The sequence below is a fragment of the Tenebrio molitor genome, chromosome X (genome assembly GCF_963966145.1).
Source record: "Tenebrio molitor chromosome X, icTenMoli1.1, whole genome shotgun sequence".
NCBI lineage: Eukaryota > Metazoa > Arthropoda > Insecta > Coleoptera > Tenebrionidae > Tenebrio > Tenebrio molitor.
In genome coordinates this window covers 1,148,719-1,166,776 of record NC_091055.1, presented here as the reverse complement: position 1 = coordinate 1,166,776, position 18,058 = coordinate 1,148,719, and the positions used below count along the sequence as shown (strand labels likewise).

The window sequence follows — 18,058 nt, the reverse complement described above, 5'->3', positions numbered from 1 at the left end:
GTCGAGGTTGCCAACTGGGCGAAGCACAAAAAGACCTTCTACTGTGAATGATATACAGAGTGTCGCAAAATTAACGTATTCCAAGTCGGGGGTCTTGTAGGGAAAAATCTCAGGAATCTCGAAAAAATAAAATAAAAAATATAGGTGGGGGGGTCTTTACAAAGATATATGGGTCTGAAGGTTCAAACTTTTCATCATGTTTTCTTCAAATAAAAAATATAAATGGTTGACATTCATTTTGAAATATGGTGAGGATGATTATGTAAAATACATATTAAAATATAAATGAAAAGACATTTCTTGAAAAAGCAGCTTTATGTCGAAAAAATAAAAGTTTTATTTTTCCAATTTTTGTTCAGAAGGGAAGTACAACATAGCTAGAATATTAATCAGGTACTTTTGGACAAATATTGGCAACTTTGATATTTTTTTCAAAGTGACAGCAATTTTTTTTTAAACATTTTTACTTGGTCAACAGGATGTCCCCTACTAAGCCCCGAACTCGGAATACGATAATTTTAAGACACCCTGTATATGTACTTACTATTTTGTCTTAAAAAGAAAAATCGAACATCATTTATTTTCTTTTGCTGCAGTTACAGTAAAATGACAATTTTCAAACTTACGATTTTCAAATTTTAAGGCACCAGTAATTCCTAATTCTCTTGTTGCAATGTTATTAGTTCTTGAAGGTTCAATAATACCTATTAGTAAAGTCTACTAAAGTCTAGAGTTTACTTTTTAACGTTGAACGGCTATCTTGCTATTTTTGATTTTGACATCTGTCATCCCTGCACATGGGCGACTCGTGTTACATCACAGTGGCACCGGTTAAATATTGGGTAATAATAATTTCCTTATTTCGTTTCTTTAGAGGCTCTTTTTATTGAGCCGCCTGTGGACATTTCAACTCCTAGGATTTGAAGTGTTTCAAGTCCGGTTACAAAAAAAAAGTAGCAAGGAGCTTTTAAAAGTAACTTGTACTTATGAGGCTTCTTTGGATGTAAAAATTTTCTGAATAAAACTAGACAGATACATTTTGTACGTATCACAATACGTGATAAAATAAATGACTTCGTTTTGGTGGTAACTAAATGTTGTTGTCGATTGACTTATTTCCACAAACGAACAGATAAGCACGGAAAGTGAGCTGAAACGAAATAAATAGAAGAGTTGCAAGAAAATGTCATGCAGTTTAAACACGCAACACATGAATGTAAATCGGTCTTGTTTACCATATGTTCATTGTAATATATTTTGTGGTATTAGAAACTATAACATGAAAGTTTGTTTTATAATGCTTCGGTTTATAATTTCTTACCATTGTCTTGGTATAAATTCGGAGTTATTACATGGTAAAGACATGCTAACGAAGCTATTAGAGAGATTAGAAACCTGCAGACAAAAATGTTGAACAGTCTCGACTAAAAAACAATAAATCCAAAGAGGTATTATAAATTTGAACAAAATATGAAGGCAATCAATTTAAATTTAAATGTTTCGAGATCATTTAATTATGGTTGTGGCGTGATTAAACTATTGCACATTCCTGTATCTTTCGATACATATATCAATATTGGCAATGATATATAACGTTTTCAGATGCAATAAATATGATATAGATATTACAGCAATATCAGTTCCGTTCCAACTACATTATTTTATGTCTCCGAGATGTTGTTCAAAATTGATTGTAAATACATTGATTACAAGAGTAATGTGTTCTCTGTTAATAGAATTAAAAATGATGGCCGGTGCAGTTGGAAGCGATTTTGTCTTTGATCATTAAAACTGACATGATTAGTAGTCTCATTTTGACACAAGACAAAGATTAATATTTTCTTTTCGTTATAACAATGTCGAGATTATCAGGATTTTAGGTTAGGTGATGGGATCCGATGACAATTTACTGCACGTATGCGTACCTGTGCTGTCTTACGGAATTTCCTCCGACAGCTGCCATAAATAATTTCGAACGATTTTAACGATCGCCTAAAAATGATCACGAAAAATATTGATTTCGTCGCGAACCGACTGAACTGCCAGAACGGATTCGAAAAATATCTGTCGGTATTTATGGTTTTGAATTTTGCGTTTTCGACGAAGGATTTGCGCTTCTGCTGTTTCGGCCATGTTTCTTTGTGGCAGTGCCGCTTTTGAATAATTTAATGCAAATGCGATCATAAATTTAAATTACACAGATATCAAGTGGATATAATGGCAGAGCGAATATATTGGCATATGAAACAAAACTTGTTATTTCCCTGTGCAAGTCTTAATGTTTCAATGGAGCTAAGCTACTTATAATAATTCAACGCAATTAATAACGAACGTACAGAAGTTGCCTCATACTGATTTTGATTGGTTATTACTTTATGGCCGGATGTATATGTTACATAGTGTAAACTGTACATCGTTATTTACACTCTCGTAACATGAACATAATATTAAAATAATTATTTACGGAGCTGAGTTATAACGAAATGTCAAACGTCATGCTAATTCCAGGGGTTGCGGTGGTTGTGTTGTGAGGGCACACTTACGTTACAAAGGTAATCTATCAGTTTAATAGGTAATAACGCCCACTTGTAGAATTTATCGAGGGATGCGTGTGTGCGTGCGTATTTATATTTCTCACGATTTCAGACTGTTCATTAATATATCTTATGCTACCAGTACATAAATTAATCATTTTTACAACGACTTCATTGATTTAGTGATAGCCCTGTATAAAAGTTGCTGTACACTATTAAAAGTATCATTTAGAGTTATTCCTAACTTGGTGTGTTAATCACATATATCATATAAATTATATGTAGTATACAAAGCCTCCTGTTCCGGATTTTCAATTCACTAATGCTCCGAGCGACACAGCTTCAAATAATTTATTAGTTTTTTACACAACATGTCGCTCACTTAAAATATTGTACCTAATAAATATGGTTTTAACATATATATGTACGTAACGTTTCTGTTTTACTGTTATTACGACCCAACAAAGTACCTCTGCTAGTTCCACTTGCAAAATAACACTTAAAATATTAAACATCGACAAATGTCAAACATTATTCTACTTTGCATAAACACCTTGTAATATAAAAAGTTATTGTGATAAAATTATTTTCATGATACCACCAACTAAATTGCTACCAGTTTCCGTACTTACGAAATATATTACAATGCCATCCACTTTAACCATAAAAAAATAATTAACAGAAAATTTGTTATTGATTGGTTTTGTTTCTAACTATGGAAATTTTGTTGCCAGACACTGTTCTCTCCTTGCAATTTTCTGCTTAAATTTTAAAAGTTTCCAATACATGTGACTTGCCCACACTAAAAACTTCTTTCTGACAATAAAGGTAACAATGAAAAGAATAGAAACAACAGTAACATACAGGGAACTGAAGGGGAAACAAATGAACACATTATTTCTTCTTGCACCGTTTTGGCTCAAAGCGAATATAAGAAACGTCATGATATATTCGCTAAAATTATACACATGAATTTAGCTGTAAATTCAATTTATTAAAGAATACACAACCACATTATAGTTATACACCAGAAAGTTGTTTGGAAAACGACAATTACAAATTATATTTTGATCGAACAGTTTTACCTGACATTCATATTAAGCTTAACAGACCAGACATTATTATTTTAAATAAACAACAAAAGCAAGCATATCTTTTAGATATAGCTGTTCCAAATTCACATAATATAACACAGACATATAACACAAAAATTAATAAATATTTAGAACTCTCCGTTGCTATGAGAAATCTTTGGCGTTTAGAAAAAATTTCGATTTTCCCACTTATAATTTCAGCAATGGGAATAGTACCGCAATCTCTTTTTAAAAATTCTGGATTTAGGTAACACATTGGTAGTTGAAATTCAAAAAGGTATATTATTATACTCGTGTCATATCGTGAGGAAGTTCCTTAACATTGACACAGAACATAATAAAACACAACAAAGTCAAAAATTATGTTGATGAGCACTGCTCTATTACTTGATAGTAATATCCGTAATAGTGTATGTACTCCGGCAAAATTGCCGTGCCGTCGGGTGGTGGAGGGGTAACATACAGGGTGATTCATATAATATCATACAAACTTTAACCGGTGGTAAATTCCAACCCCTAGACACTCTTACAAAAATGTCTAGGTTCTAAGGTTAAAACTGTTGAAGATAAAGCACGTTGAAGAGTGTACTACCACCTTTTAAGAACTGCAGATAAATGAAAATATTTTACGTTGAAACAAACAGTCAGGCATTGTTGTCAAAATGAAACTAAAGCGAACTTTATAATACCAATATTTTCTCTAGAGCAACAATTGTTTGCTTCTATTATGACATTCGTGACATTTGTTAAACATTGGACGTAAAGTGGAATAATTTAGCAAAGAATGGGATTTACTAATAGTGAAAAAACCGATATGGTAATTTTTGCTAATTTTTGATGTATCACTCAAAATTTTATTGTCAAGAGCCTTTTGAGACCGGAATCTGCCACTGGTTAAAATATTTATAAAACTATATGAATCACCCTGTATATGTAATTACAAAATAACTTGTTAGAAATGGACATTGTATGAAAATTTGTATCGTGATAATTTTCTAGATGTGCGCATTCTAGGCTTGGCTACTATTTTCAGAAATTCTTACTAGTTCCCGTTTCATTAATTTATGAACATCAGCTGTTGCTGTAGTGTGTTAAATAAAGAGCGTTCAAAAAGTTTTGTGTTCGCTTTGGGATAACGTACGGCGTAGCTCCACCAACTGTCAAACCGTAGGCGTCAAACGTCATTATTTATTTGGCAGAGTTTACAATAAAATTATCATCAAAGCGAGGTTAACGTTTCCAAATGAAGAAAATATCAAACCACAATTTTTTTGGTCACAACTTTTTGGACGCTCGTTACATTGTTGTTATAATTATTTTTTAATGCAGTTTGTCGACAATGTTATTATCGGACAAATACGACATAGTTTTCGAATTCCGCTGTTTAAACAAGTGACAAGACGTACTGGTGTGATTTGAATGAGATAAAATTGCGAAAATATAAAATAAAACGTACAAGTGTTTTATTAAGAAATTAATATTTCCCACTAAAGATGAGAGTGAGTTTGTTAGTAAGAGGATCGTGCTTATAAATCTGTTGTCATACTTCGTTAATTACCTAGAAGGGGCGATTGAAAATATTCAGATAAGAATCTGAATCCGATCAAATTGCAAAATGGAATGCCAAAAAGTAGCGATGTTGCCAAAGTGGCTGTTGTGGAGTTCAGGCATGTTCCCGCCTACTTTTTACTTATATCTGAGCTCATTACGGCCCATTTGTATGCCGGTATCGTTGGGTGCTTATATGGATAGAAGCAGCCATCGTATGTCCACTGTCTTTTTTACCATGGTCTATTTCCGCTAAAGATATTTCAAATGGATACGCTTCGGCTGACAATACGATTTATTGTTTTATGACTGATTGTAAGTAATGTGTATGTGCGATTAAAATGTATTCGTTGGAATTGTTCTTTCGATATGTAACATAGACCGATCGGCAGATCTTAACGATCTTTCAAGCACATTTCTTCGCTGTTGCGATTCGACCATAAATCACGAATATCTGTTGCGTTCCTGGCCGTCGTTACAAAAAAAAAATAATATCATATGTTGGAGCAGTCTACGGTTCATATTTTTCCCAACTTGAAAAAAAAGTCAAAAATGGGGTTCGAGAGGAATCAGGCTAACCACTGCGAGTTTGTCATATTGATCGAAATGTGGATTGATCATGACCATGTCATTACTGAGAATTTTGCGAGGACGAGCATGTTGTCACTTCAGAAAATTTCTAAGATATAAACCACTGGAATTTGGTCGACAAACTCACCAACTCGTCCGAAGAGGAGCGCCTGACCCTCTACACTAGTTATTTGTTAAAAATTGTATTTATAGAAATCGTTGGACGCCAATTAGTCGTGAGATGTAAAAATAAACAATTATAAATCGGCGTGAGATGTCAATTTGACATTTCTAATAACCCCACTTTTAACAAATAATTTTGTACTCACATCTGTGGTTTCAAAATCAATCGAACACGACAATACGACGTGTTTACTTCTCAATTCATTTCCAAAACAATTCTAAAAAAATTGAGGAGAAGACCGACGGAAGTCAGGTTAATTTTGCAAATTTGCGCGTTAAATGACGTCAAAGCGTCCAAGAAGTGGCCAACTTACGAGAACTAATTCACCAACCCGCCCGGACACGTGTGGGCTCTCGATTCTCCAAAACTATTAATTTATAATGTATTCAGAAAACTCCCGACATTTACAACGCCATACGAATATTTTTGAGTGTACTTAATACCTACAAAATGCCTACTATTGAATCTGACTGTACTTGCGTCAAACAACAGTCAAAACATCAAGCGTTTTTGAGGTTAGGTTATCGTTTATTCTCCATAAATCACAATTTTTAAATTTTGAAAAAGATGTAAATGCCAAAGTGACAATTAGGGATAAGTATTAACAATTGAAAAGTTTTAAAACTTCAGTTGAAATTGTTACCAATATCAAACATTTAAATTACTGTCAGCTAATCAGTGATTTTTGTGTTAGTCAACCAAATGTCACTTTGACATGTGGGGAGTTTCCTGAATACAGTATATTACATTACAGTCTTGAATCGAATTGACAAATGTTACCCGGCGGTAACAAACGAAAATAAATATTTTTACTTATTAAATTAAATTAAAGAACAAAGTGAAATTTCATATATTAATTCCATTTTTATTGGAATTCGTTAGACTGCATATGTCATTGAGTACCAACTTTGTAAAACTTAGATTTAAGTAAAATGACAGTAATAATTTGGTTGACAAAATTGTAGATATTAACATTCTTTTACAAATAAACAATTTCATAAATTAATTATCTCTTTATTATATCGTCATATTACATATGTCAAGTCAATTGACATTTAATCAGTACTACCAATCTTGATAAATTTAGGTTTAAATAAAATGACAGTAAAGTAATGTGAATTGTCAAACTCAAGGTCGCTTAAAACTTATGATTGGGCTGTACATTAGTGAGATTTGTCATAAATTCCAGTAACCCTATTGGCCCGCGTAGTTACTTTCGCTGGTAATGCCAACCTAACGACAAGTCCCCAATTCACATCTAACGACTATTAAAATTTTCACTTGGAGTTGGCTTTGAACGAGTTTTTATTTTTTCTGTTACTTTAGACACACGCAAGAACGAACGACAAATGTCAATGTCAGTCTGTACAATTGAAACATAACCTATAAATTTTGCGCGGCATCAGCATAAAATGAAACGCCAAATTAAGAGAAAAAATATTTATTGAAATGTCAAGCTTGTCAGTGTGTAAGGTGCAACGGAAAACAAAGAATGATCCATAGCCAGCCCTAAGTGAAAATTTTAATAGTCACCTGTTATAACGTTCCGACAGTAATAATAATTTGGTTGACACAATAGTATTAATAATAAATATAAATAATTTCATAAATGCATCTTGATAAATTTAGGTTAAACTAAAATTACATTTTTAGAAATTTTTTAAATGCATTATCTGAATCTGAGAAAAAATTAAATGTCTTTCAGTTTAAAGATTTTCAATACTGCTACTTCACTCTTCATACTTCAGTATTTTTTTGAACAAACTAAATAATCAAAATCTAATACAAATAAATTAAAACAAAAAAGTATTGCCACAACCGCCTACTGTTGCTATTTAAAACAGGAGTGTCAGTAGTGAATACGCATATATTTGCTCAAACTTTAACATTTATACGTCATATAATGTCACAACAATATCCGAATAACAAAATATGTAATTCACTTTTTTATTTTAATCAAATTGTTATAATTAAATTTTGCAATTTGAAAAAAGTGCAAAATGGGGTTCGAGAGGAATCAGACTAACCACCGTGAGTTTGTCGGGGTCCTAATATGATCAGTCATTTACTGGGAATTTTGGGGCAGGGATTTAGTGGATGGCCAAATTGCAGATTAGCGTCTGCTAATTTTGAACGACAAACTCACAAACCTATCACTAGATAGGCGCCTGACCCTCTACACCTGACAATATTTAAAAATTGTTTATATAGTTATCCCCGTCTTATAATTAGTAGTGAGATTTAATATTTTTTATATCTCACTCCTCCCACGCGTCCACGCAAAAGATGACATATCTAGTCCAATCGTGCCAATGTTTTCAAAAATCACTAAGTTTCAGTTGTCATAATTATTAGGTTATGTAAAATAATAAAACACCGCTAACTCTTTCGTCTAGTTTTGTGCAGTTCACATAAATATACAGAGTGACACACTTTTAATGTACCTGTACCACATAAAATCTTAGGCATAGGTTATTTCCGGTTTTGTTCAAGGAAACGGGAGTTTTATATACAGGAGTGAAAACCAGTTTCGGTAAAACTAGAACCGACACGTTTGACGTCAAAATGTGCAGTGGATGGTTGTGTAACTGGAATAAAAATCTTGTGCAAGTGTTTGTGCCCTACTTGCTAACAAAATAACTTTTTTCATAACGGTTAGACCAAAACAATTCGATTAGAATAACTTGAGGAACACGAAATTTTCTGCGGGATACGTACACTGACAAATGATTGTCACGTGACATTTGCTTTGTTGTATTTTAGAGATCCAGGTAATGTGATAATTTAATTTAAATATTAACACAAACTGAGAGGTTCTTCACAAATTTCGTGTGGGTTCAACAGCATAATTTTGTGAAAATTTGAGATTTATGCACATTCGAGAAAAATAAATCTGTAATCTTCATCTTTAATAAAAGAGCACCCAAATTATTTCGACAAATTCATAATGTCATAAATTCGACCCACCTATGCCACTGCCAATAAAAAAATATATATTTTATTTCAGTGATCTAATACAGTGTTTGGAGTTCTTGGAAGGTGTTGACATTTACAATAAATTTCTCGAATTACTTTCAAATTAATGGAGGTATTGATCTAAACATGTAAAACTGACAGCGTATTTAAATTGTTATCATCACAGAGGAAAATGTTTTTACCATCAACTAAGCACTAAATACATCGACTACTCAGATCGAAGAATTTAATCACAAGGTACACGTCATGGGTTTATTAAACGCAAGACCAACAATATAATTAAAGACTTATTAAAAATTAAAATTAAATGAAAAGCAACCTTCAGCTCGAAGAGTTTTACCTAATTAAATCATCATGAAAAAACAATTTTCAATGGTTTAGGTCGTCAAAGTAAATACATTTTTTGCTAGAGGGTATACTTATCGCAGCCACCTGTGCTGTTGAAATGTGTTTCTGAAGTAACTTACGCGGTCCTGATTTTTAGGTAGATGTTAAGAAATTGATGCATTTTTGAATAACTACAACGTTGCATTTTATGGTAGGCCAGGTTAAACAAGCAGAAGAACTCAACTGAAATACTATACATTGTAAAGAAGGTCCATTTCAACAAATTATAGACATTTACCTCATCGAATAAGTCATAAAATAGAGAAAATGTGCCGCAAATGTTACAAATGTACGGTACTATCTGGAAATTTATGCTCACGAGACAGCACCATCGCTGATCTTTAATTATCATTATACATCGACGTAGATGGCGTATGGATAATTAAATTTTATTCACACTTGTGATTCAAATGAATTTGTTAAAGGTGAAACGCCCACTTGCGCCATTACGTGGCGTCATCATTAAGTACAAGAATTTATCCCTTGTGTATTTTTTGAAGTTTAATTAGGCGGTGATGCGTGAAAATAGCCAAGATTATGATAATTACGCATCTACAAGGGCGTCCGTAAGATGGCGTGATATTTTTCAATTGTTTATGGCTGTGATTCATTCCATCCAATAAATTGTCTAGTAACAATGCAGACTTATTTATTGTTTTACAATCAATGATATATATTCCTCGCTAACAATGTACCTACGGTATTAAAAATATAAAAACGGTTACACCTGCCATAAATTAAAATTAAAATTCGAATTCATTAAATTTTGAATTGAGGTATCAACTGGACGATATTTATTAATATAATAACTTTTCTAAGGAATAGATTTACAGACGACGTTAATTCTCTATAAATTCGGAAAGGTTCTTTAATATTCAAAGACTTTTTTTAAATTCGAATTTATGTTATAAGGCCGTTATTAGAAGAATTAACTGCAATACCTTTTTATGCCTTATAAAGGAAACTTATTTAAAAGTCCGATAAAGTCTGTCATTACCGTTAATTAATTACTAACATTAAGGTTTGTGAGGCTAGAGATTGGGCGATAAGCAATTATTAAGTAAAGTTCATGGTCAAGGATACAGTGATAATGTTAATTTAACGTGGCAACCTTTTTTTAACATTTCTTGAAAATTCTACCGAAAGCAAATAAATCAAAAGAATCCCAAAAGTGATTTTGCACATAATTGGAAATTTAAATGTTTTTAGAAGCCAAAATTTTACTTTCGCTTTAGCAACAGTAGCACGGACGGCGCAACATACTCTTAAGCTAGTTTGACACGATACTAAATTTTGTAGAAAATTTGTTAGAGAGACCCTCGATCAGGACCAATGAACGATCAGGATCATAGTCTGTCTTTGTCGTTTTTACAGAATTTTCTATGAAATTTAGTATCGTGTCACACTAGCTTTAGAATCTAAGAGTATGTTGCGCCGTCTGTGCTGGGAATGCTGCAAAACAAAAATAACCTAACCTCAAAAACACTTGATGTTTGATTTGACTGTTGTTTGACGCAAGTACAGTCAGATTCAATAGTAGGCATTTTGTAGGTATTAAGTACACTCAAAAATATTCGTATGGCGTTGTAAATGTCACGGGAGTTTTCTGAATACATTATAAATTAATAGTTTTGGAGAATCGAGAGCCCACACGTGTCCGGGCGGGTTGGTGAATTAGTTCTCGTAAGTTGGCCACTTCTTGGACGCTTTGACGTCATTTAACGCGCAAATTTGCAAAAATTAACCTGACTTCCGTCGGTCTTCCCTTCAAATTTTTTAGAAATGTTTTCGAAATGAATTGAGAAGTAAACACGTCATATTGTCGTGTTCGATCGATTTTGAAACCACAAATGTGAGTAAAAATAAATTGTTAAAAGTGGGGTTATTAGAAATGTCAAATTGACATCTTACGTCGATTTATGATTGTTTATTTTTACATCTCACGACTAATTGGCGTCCAACGATTTCTATAAATACAATTTTTAACAAATAATTAGTGTAGAGGGTCAGGCGCTCCTCTTCGGACGAGTTGGTGAGTTTGTCGACCAAATTCCAGTGGTGTGATCTTTAGTAATTTCTTAAGCGACAACATTACCCTCCTCGCAAAATTCTCAGTGATGACATGGTCATGATCTACATTTAGATTAATATGACAAACTCGCGGTGGTTAGCCTGATTCCTCTCGAACCCCATTTTTGACTTTTTTTTAAGTTGGGAAAAATATGAACCGTAGACTGCTCCAACATATAAGTATATATTTTTTTTGTAACGACGGCCAGGAACGCACAGATATTCGTGATTTCGGGTCGAATCGCAACGGCGAAGAAATGTGCTTGAAAGATCTATAATATCGAAAGAACAATTCCTCCAACGAATACATTTTAAAAACAATAAATCGTATTGTCAGCCGAAGCGTTTTGTTGCAGGGCAAGAAGTGATATCGGTCGGTCATTAGGATTTTATTGCAGATGGCCCTCAATAAATACACCTCGAGTCGTTACACTAGACAATTTTCAATTGCACGAAAAGTACTTGTATTGTTTTTTTTTTAAATTTAGGTATTGATTGATGTCAATACCTGGCGAAAAGAAAAGAAGAAGCAGTTCCACGTGTCGTGCACTTGCGAAGAGGGAGACAGTTTGACAAGTGACAGAAGGGCAAAACCGGCGAATCCGTTGGAGGTCCCACGACGGGAAAACGGTCGAATCCCCGAACGGGGTAGAAAAATAAATCTGATGGTCATCATATCGTCCAACGGGTCTTGGATTCCTCACCGGACATCCGCAGTTCTCACGAAAGTGTGCAACATGTGTCACTAGTAAAACTCGTATGTCCAGTTTTGGTCAGTCCGTTAAGGGTAGACAATCCAGGTTCATGGGTCAACTTCGCTAATGCAAGGGTCACTTTAAGGGGTTCCCACGAGTGTCCTTTGTCCGGCACTGATAAATGGGGTAGTTTCGTTTCGTATAACCAGCGAAAGAGTTGAGGAATGGTCAAGTGAATTTTTAAAGGGTATTGAAGATGCTCCTGTTTTTATATTACTGACCGGTTTCGCGACCGGTGATACCCTCATTTGCATACGGCTGCTAAGGGCACTTCTTCGCCGTCACGTTTTCACGATTTTTATCATTGTGACACGCTCATCGCACACCTATATTCAACGTCAGGAACAGAAACAGTCCAACTTTGGGGTTGTAACGAAGTCTTACGACCTACCTGCCACGGACGATTGACAAGTTGAGGTCACTGCCGACAAAACTGACATCAACGTTCAATCTTCTCTTCATTTATTAAAACAATAATTGTCACAACTTAAAATGTCGTAATTGTGATATTTTTAAATCTCGTGAAAGAATCACACGGAGAAAAAAATCTAAAAATGACACTAAGAAGTGAAGTACTGAAAGAAGATTCTGCAAAATTTTGTGTTTATCGTTTTGCAGTTCGGAGACAACAGAAGCAAAAATATATTAGTTTGTAAATTATACAGGGTGAACCGGGAGGAACGGCCGAAACTCCATGGCTGTATTTACACGTGAAAATAGTGTTAAAAAAACTCATATGTTCTTATCCGATTTTCATTTGTTTTCAAGTTACAGCGTAATAACAAAATTGCAAACATTAACATTGTCTTAATAAGCGCGTTCTTTTATTAAATGTTCAAAAATACCGCCGTTGACCTCTAAACATTTTTTCGGGCGCTTGTTGCTCTCCTAATTACTTCATACCTTTCTTGGCTGCAGTATTTTTAATACGTCCAATTAGTGCTTCCCGAGTGTTCACTTGTCCTTCATTGTACACTTCATTTTTCAACCAGCCAAATGTTTTTTAGCCTCAAACATGGCATACTCTGATTACAAAATGTGAAAACAAGCGAAAATTTGAATACAATTACAACGCTAGATAAAATTTTTAATTACGCTATAACTTGATAACAAATGAAAATCGTATAAGAACATATGAGTTTTTTAAACATTATTTTCACGTGTAAATACAGTCATAGAGTATCGGCCGTTCCTCTCGACTCACCCTGTATATGTATTTTTAAAAGTAAAAAGCATGCGAATATTTTATGTGAAATGTAGATACAAAGGAAATAATTTTTATTCATTAACGGAAAGAAGGCAACCCTAAGAAAAATGCGGCTTGAAATCCGAAGAGGTAGAAGAGTTAATATTCACCCTCTAGAAAATCCTCCGGTATCTCTATAAATCAATTGTTGTAAAAAAAATAACAGTATCAAAAGGTGTGATGATAATCGACCTCCCTAGAAGACGCAACCCTTGTTGATTCAACAAAAGGTGGTTGATGCTTTTTTCTATGGGTATTACAGAGGTCGTGTAATGCTCCCGTTCACTTTTTCTATGTATAACCAGTCATTCGAAGAAATAGTTTTGATTCGAATTGTATCTGACAGGAAACCTAAATAAACACAATTACAGATTCATTTCTGATTCAAAAGATGCACTCGTTTGTACAATCTGTCATCGAAATTAACTAATTAATTGTATAACTAATGTTAACAACACGTAACACTGGTTAATTATAGTGCGCATAGTAAATAAGTTAATATAAATTTAAGAGAAGAAAAATCGAAGTTAATTAAACGATCTCCGTCTCATGAATCATCGAGAGTACACAATAAATAACATCTTTAACAAGTCCGTGTAAGTAATATACTTAATGCTGTTTCTACTAAAATGTCGTCGAACTGTAAATTAATTGTTCAATGGTTATTTTTATGATTTTATATGTTGCGGTTGGTATGAGTGGTAATTTTTGTCGGGTGCTAGTAGTGTGCGTAGTTGTTATTTATTGTTGACGGTTGACAGAGATATCTACACGGAGAGAAAATGTCTTTGGAATAAATTAATTTGACGATGCAGCGGCTAGACAAATCAGTTTTTGAGAAGTCACAATTATTATACAAGTTCTGTAATGATTGGTTGAAGCTTCACTTGAAAAGCATGTGGGTATGACTGTTTACAGTCCGCCCATCTCTGTCATTTTCACTTATTTTTAGTCGCGACACATCGCAAGTACCTAAGCAAAGAAGAAACTAAAACTAGCATCCGTTGATTTTTGACCAATATCGATTTCCTCCGGTCTGCATCGGTGCATTAATTACCGCATCGATTAAGTGACGTTGGATAAGGAAGCGACAAAATTAATTTGCGAAATGAAAATGTTTGCCCTGCTGCAGCAATATCAATTACTGTTATTCAGAATGTGGGAGTGATAGAAATAATGTTTCCACGTATTTTGCCATTGCAGTGAATATGAATGCCATTTAGGTAATCAAAAACGTGCATAAAATACGAAAAGACATTCCATAAATAAACTATCCTTGCCATTACCCACTAGAAAGTAAATAATTACCAAACATCATATGCGCATTGAAGTTGACATTTTTTAAATCCGTGTGAACAGTGTTGTTAATTTGTCCATTACGGCAATTAACCCCGTTAATGCAACAAATTCGAGGAATAAAATTGGCCGTTTGTGTTCGGTTGGTAAGGTCAAGTTGGTAAAGAACGGAATAAGCTCTCCGTAAATTAGTGCACCAGTGAAATTCGACCGATTATAATCTAGAAGTGTCGAAGTGACCCTCGACTGACCCGAGTTATCACCACTTGATCTAGTCTCTCTATATACACATTCTTACAACATATAGTCGGTTCTCAACTGTAACAGCTATACTTAGTTGGATGGATAACTACAAAGAATTCCATCATGAAATTTTATTGCGTACATACTGAACAAAAATGGGTATATGTTGCGCGCTTTTTGCAACCATTCTTTCTTATTGCAGTTGTGGATTCTTTTAATGTAATTATGGACGCCAATTACTCGAATTTCTTTTTCAAGAATCTTGGTCTTAAAGCCGTGTTCACGCAGCACAGCACCCATCGATTATTAAAAAAAAATCAAATTAATCGAGACTCGACCATTTTAGGAACAAACAATTCCGAGAAATGCGCCGCGGTTATTTATTATGGATACGAAAACAATTTAGCGTCGGAGGCGACGTTTCGTATTTATAAAATATATCAGCGGCAGTGTTTTCGCGGAGGGAGACGTGACCCTAAACTAGACATCTGTCAAGTGTAACAAGTCATTTAACAACCGGAAAAACTAGTGATTTTATTGAGTGAGTAAATATTTAGCGATTTACCGGTTAAAAAGCCCCAACCAGTTCATCAAGTTCAAATCGTATTACTTATAGGTGTAGTACTATGAATGAATTTAGTCTGCTGGTAACAGTGCTAACGCCGTCATCATGTACGCGTATTTTCGCCGAAAAAGTGAAATTAAGAAGCAAATCCTTGACCTTCAAAATTATTTATGATTATATGGTGCGCTCAGAAGATTTTATTAATTCCTAATTAGCTTACGTAATTCTCCAAATATTTTTGCATAAATTATTGATACACACAAAAAATGCAGTTCGGACTGAGATTGGTACGTATAGACATTTTTAACGCAACTGTAACTTTGTTTATTAATTACTTTCATTAAAAACATATTAAATAAAAATATGCATGAAGGTGAAATTCGACGCAGTTGAGGAGCCATGAAATACCTACGTTGTTTATGCTTCATTTATTCTTTTAATTACTAATCAATTAGTGTTTACTGCCTCAAAATAATTAACAAGTTTAAGTACTGTTATTTGCTTTGGGACATGTTGCTGAACTAAATTTCTATTTAATCAGGTACACGTATCAAAGACCATCACTGAAATTCTGACAGCTTATTATTTCCTTCTTGATCAATTTAATTTATCATTTTACAACGTGTTTACCGTGTCGACGATAAACTAGAAGTAGATGTGTGAAATGTCCTCCGTATCTAATAATAACATTTATCATTTATTCAACAATTTCTGTATCCTTTACATGCAGAAATTTAAATATCAATTCTTCAATTCTCTGGTATCAACTGCACGTAAGTGTTATGGTAAAACAAAATTTTCTGTTTTTTAGTTTGCTTTTTATCTTGATGATAACAAAAGTTCTTGTTCCAAACGACCATTTGAAAACAGTGAATCAAAATTTGTGTAGTACTCTTATTTAATACCAGAGAATTTTTAAAAATATCAAAATAACTGAATCGCTAACCCGACCAACTATTCTAATTTTAATAACAAGCATTAAAAAATCTGTTCCTTAATTTAGAAATTAATTATTGTGATATCTTTTTTAGTTGTTATTTTATTCGATTAATCTCCAATGTTTACCCCTGAAGCATAGGCACCCAACATTACAATTGTTTAGATGGCGCCATCATTCGTCACTTAACCAATATAAATTAATTATTAATTTTTATGAATTATTTAATAATTCTGACAGAAACAGTAGTTACAACTGCGTAAATAGTCCCTGTGAAATGACAAGGTACGTCCTGGATCTATTTATTTTACTTTAAATATCAATATTAGTATTTTAGGTGGTAGTTTTTTTTTGCTGAAACACTATGACTGCAGATTTGATTGTGGATCCCCAAATCCGAAGTTGGGTTTTTTTACCGATCGTTGTGATAACGTTTTTGGTCGGAATTTTACGTCATTATATATCGATTTTATTAACAAGTGAAAAAAATGTGGCAATGCCACAAATGAGAGATAGGTAGGTGTAATCTTTGCTGGGAGCAGTAATTAAATGGATTTTTTTTTATAGACAGATATTAACAAGGGCAAGAATATTGCGTGAAAATGCTAAATTTATACCAAAAAACTCATTTCTGATGAGAAGACAAGCGTTTAATAAAGAAGAAGATGGATACTTAACTAGAAGAAGGCCTCCAGTTAGTCAGAATATCATAACTGACCCTTCTTTGATGACAGATATGTTAAAAGGAAATTTGACAAATGTTTTGCCAATGATAGTTATTGGAGGTTGGATCAACTGGATGTTTTCTGGATTCATCACAAGTAACACATAGGTAATGGTTTCCTTACACCTCTGATAATTTACAGTTTTGTAGCAAAAGTTCCATTTCCACTCACTCTAAGATTCAAGTTGATGCTACAAAGAGGAATGGAACTGTCACATCTGGATGCATCATGGGTTTCTTCAGCCTCATGGTATTTCTTAAATGTGTTTGGTCTGAGAAGCATGTACACATTGGTACTTGGAGAGGATAATTGTATTTTTTCTGATGAAGACATAAAGATAGATAATTACAAAAATCAAATGTTTTAGCTGCTGATCAAAGTAGACAAATTCAAGATCAAATGGCAAGTGCAGCAGTGACAATGCCAAATGATCCCAAACCGTTTAAAGCTGAATGGGAAGCGTTGGAAATAGTTGAACACTACTGGGTATTAGAGGGTATTGAAAAACACTTGCGCCACCAAAGACTGTTTTGAATAAGAAAACGTGGGGTCCTATGATGATGTTCAGTATTCTGCGAAAAGATGGCACTAGGTGTATACTTGTAGTGAAATATGTGATACAGAAATTGTATTGCACATGAGCAAGAAAGCACGTAAAATTGTTACGCTCATTTGGTATTATTTAATCAGTATTTTACAAATCCTAGAGATAAATTAAGGCAATGTGATACTAAAAGCATCTCAGAATTGATGTTGTGATTGTTAATGATGCAAATTTTAATAGAAACTTTTTTATTACATCAGTGTTGTTTATATATTGAGATGTACCTAAAATTTTAAAATTTAATAAACAATTTTAAAATGTATAAAATTTCTTGGCTTTTATTTACAACTACGAACGCATGTTCACGATAATCATGACATTTAT

General features: G+C 33.6%; 1 protein-coding gene across 1 annotated transcript; it reads left to right on the top strand.

The window, feature by feature from the left end:
• The first annotated feature begins 14,042 nt into the window (after positions 1-14,042).
• LOC138140395 (ER membrane protein complex subunit 3-like) lies at positions 14,043-17,930 on the top strand. Its single transcript, XM_069061408.1, has 6 exons — positions 14,043-15,444; positions 15,520-16,690; positions 16,743-16,921; positions 16,973-17,226; positions 17,280-17,441; positions 17,498-17,930. Exons 3-6 carry the CDS (start codon positions 16,770-16,772, stop codon positions 17,662-17,664), a joined length of 735 nt encoding a protein of 244 aa, XP_068917509.1. The 5' UTR covers positions 14,043-15,444; positions 15,520-16,690; positions 16,743-16,769; the 3' UTR covers positions 17,665-17,930.
• Positions 17,931-18,058: the final 128 nt, after the last annotated feature.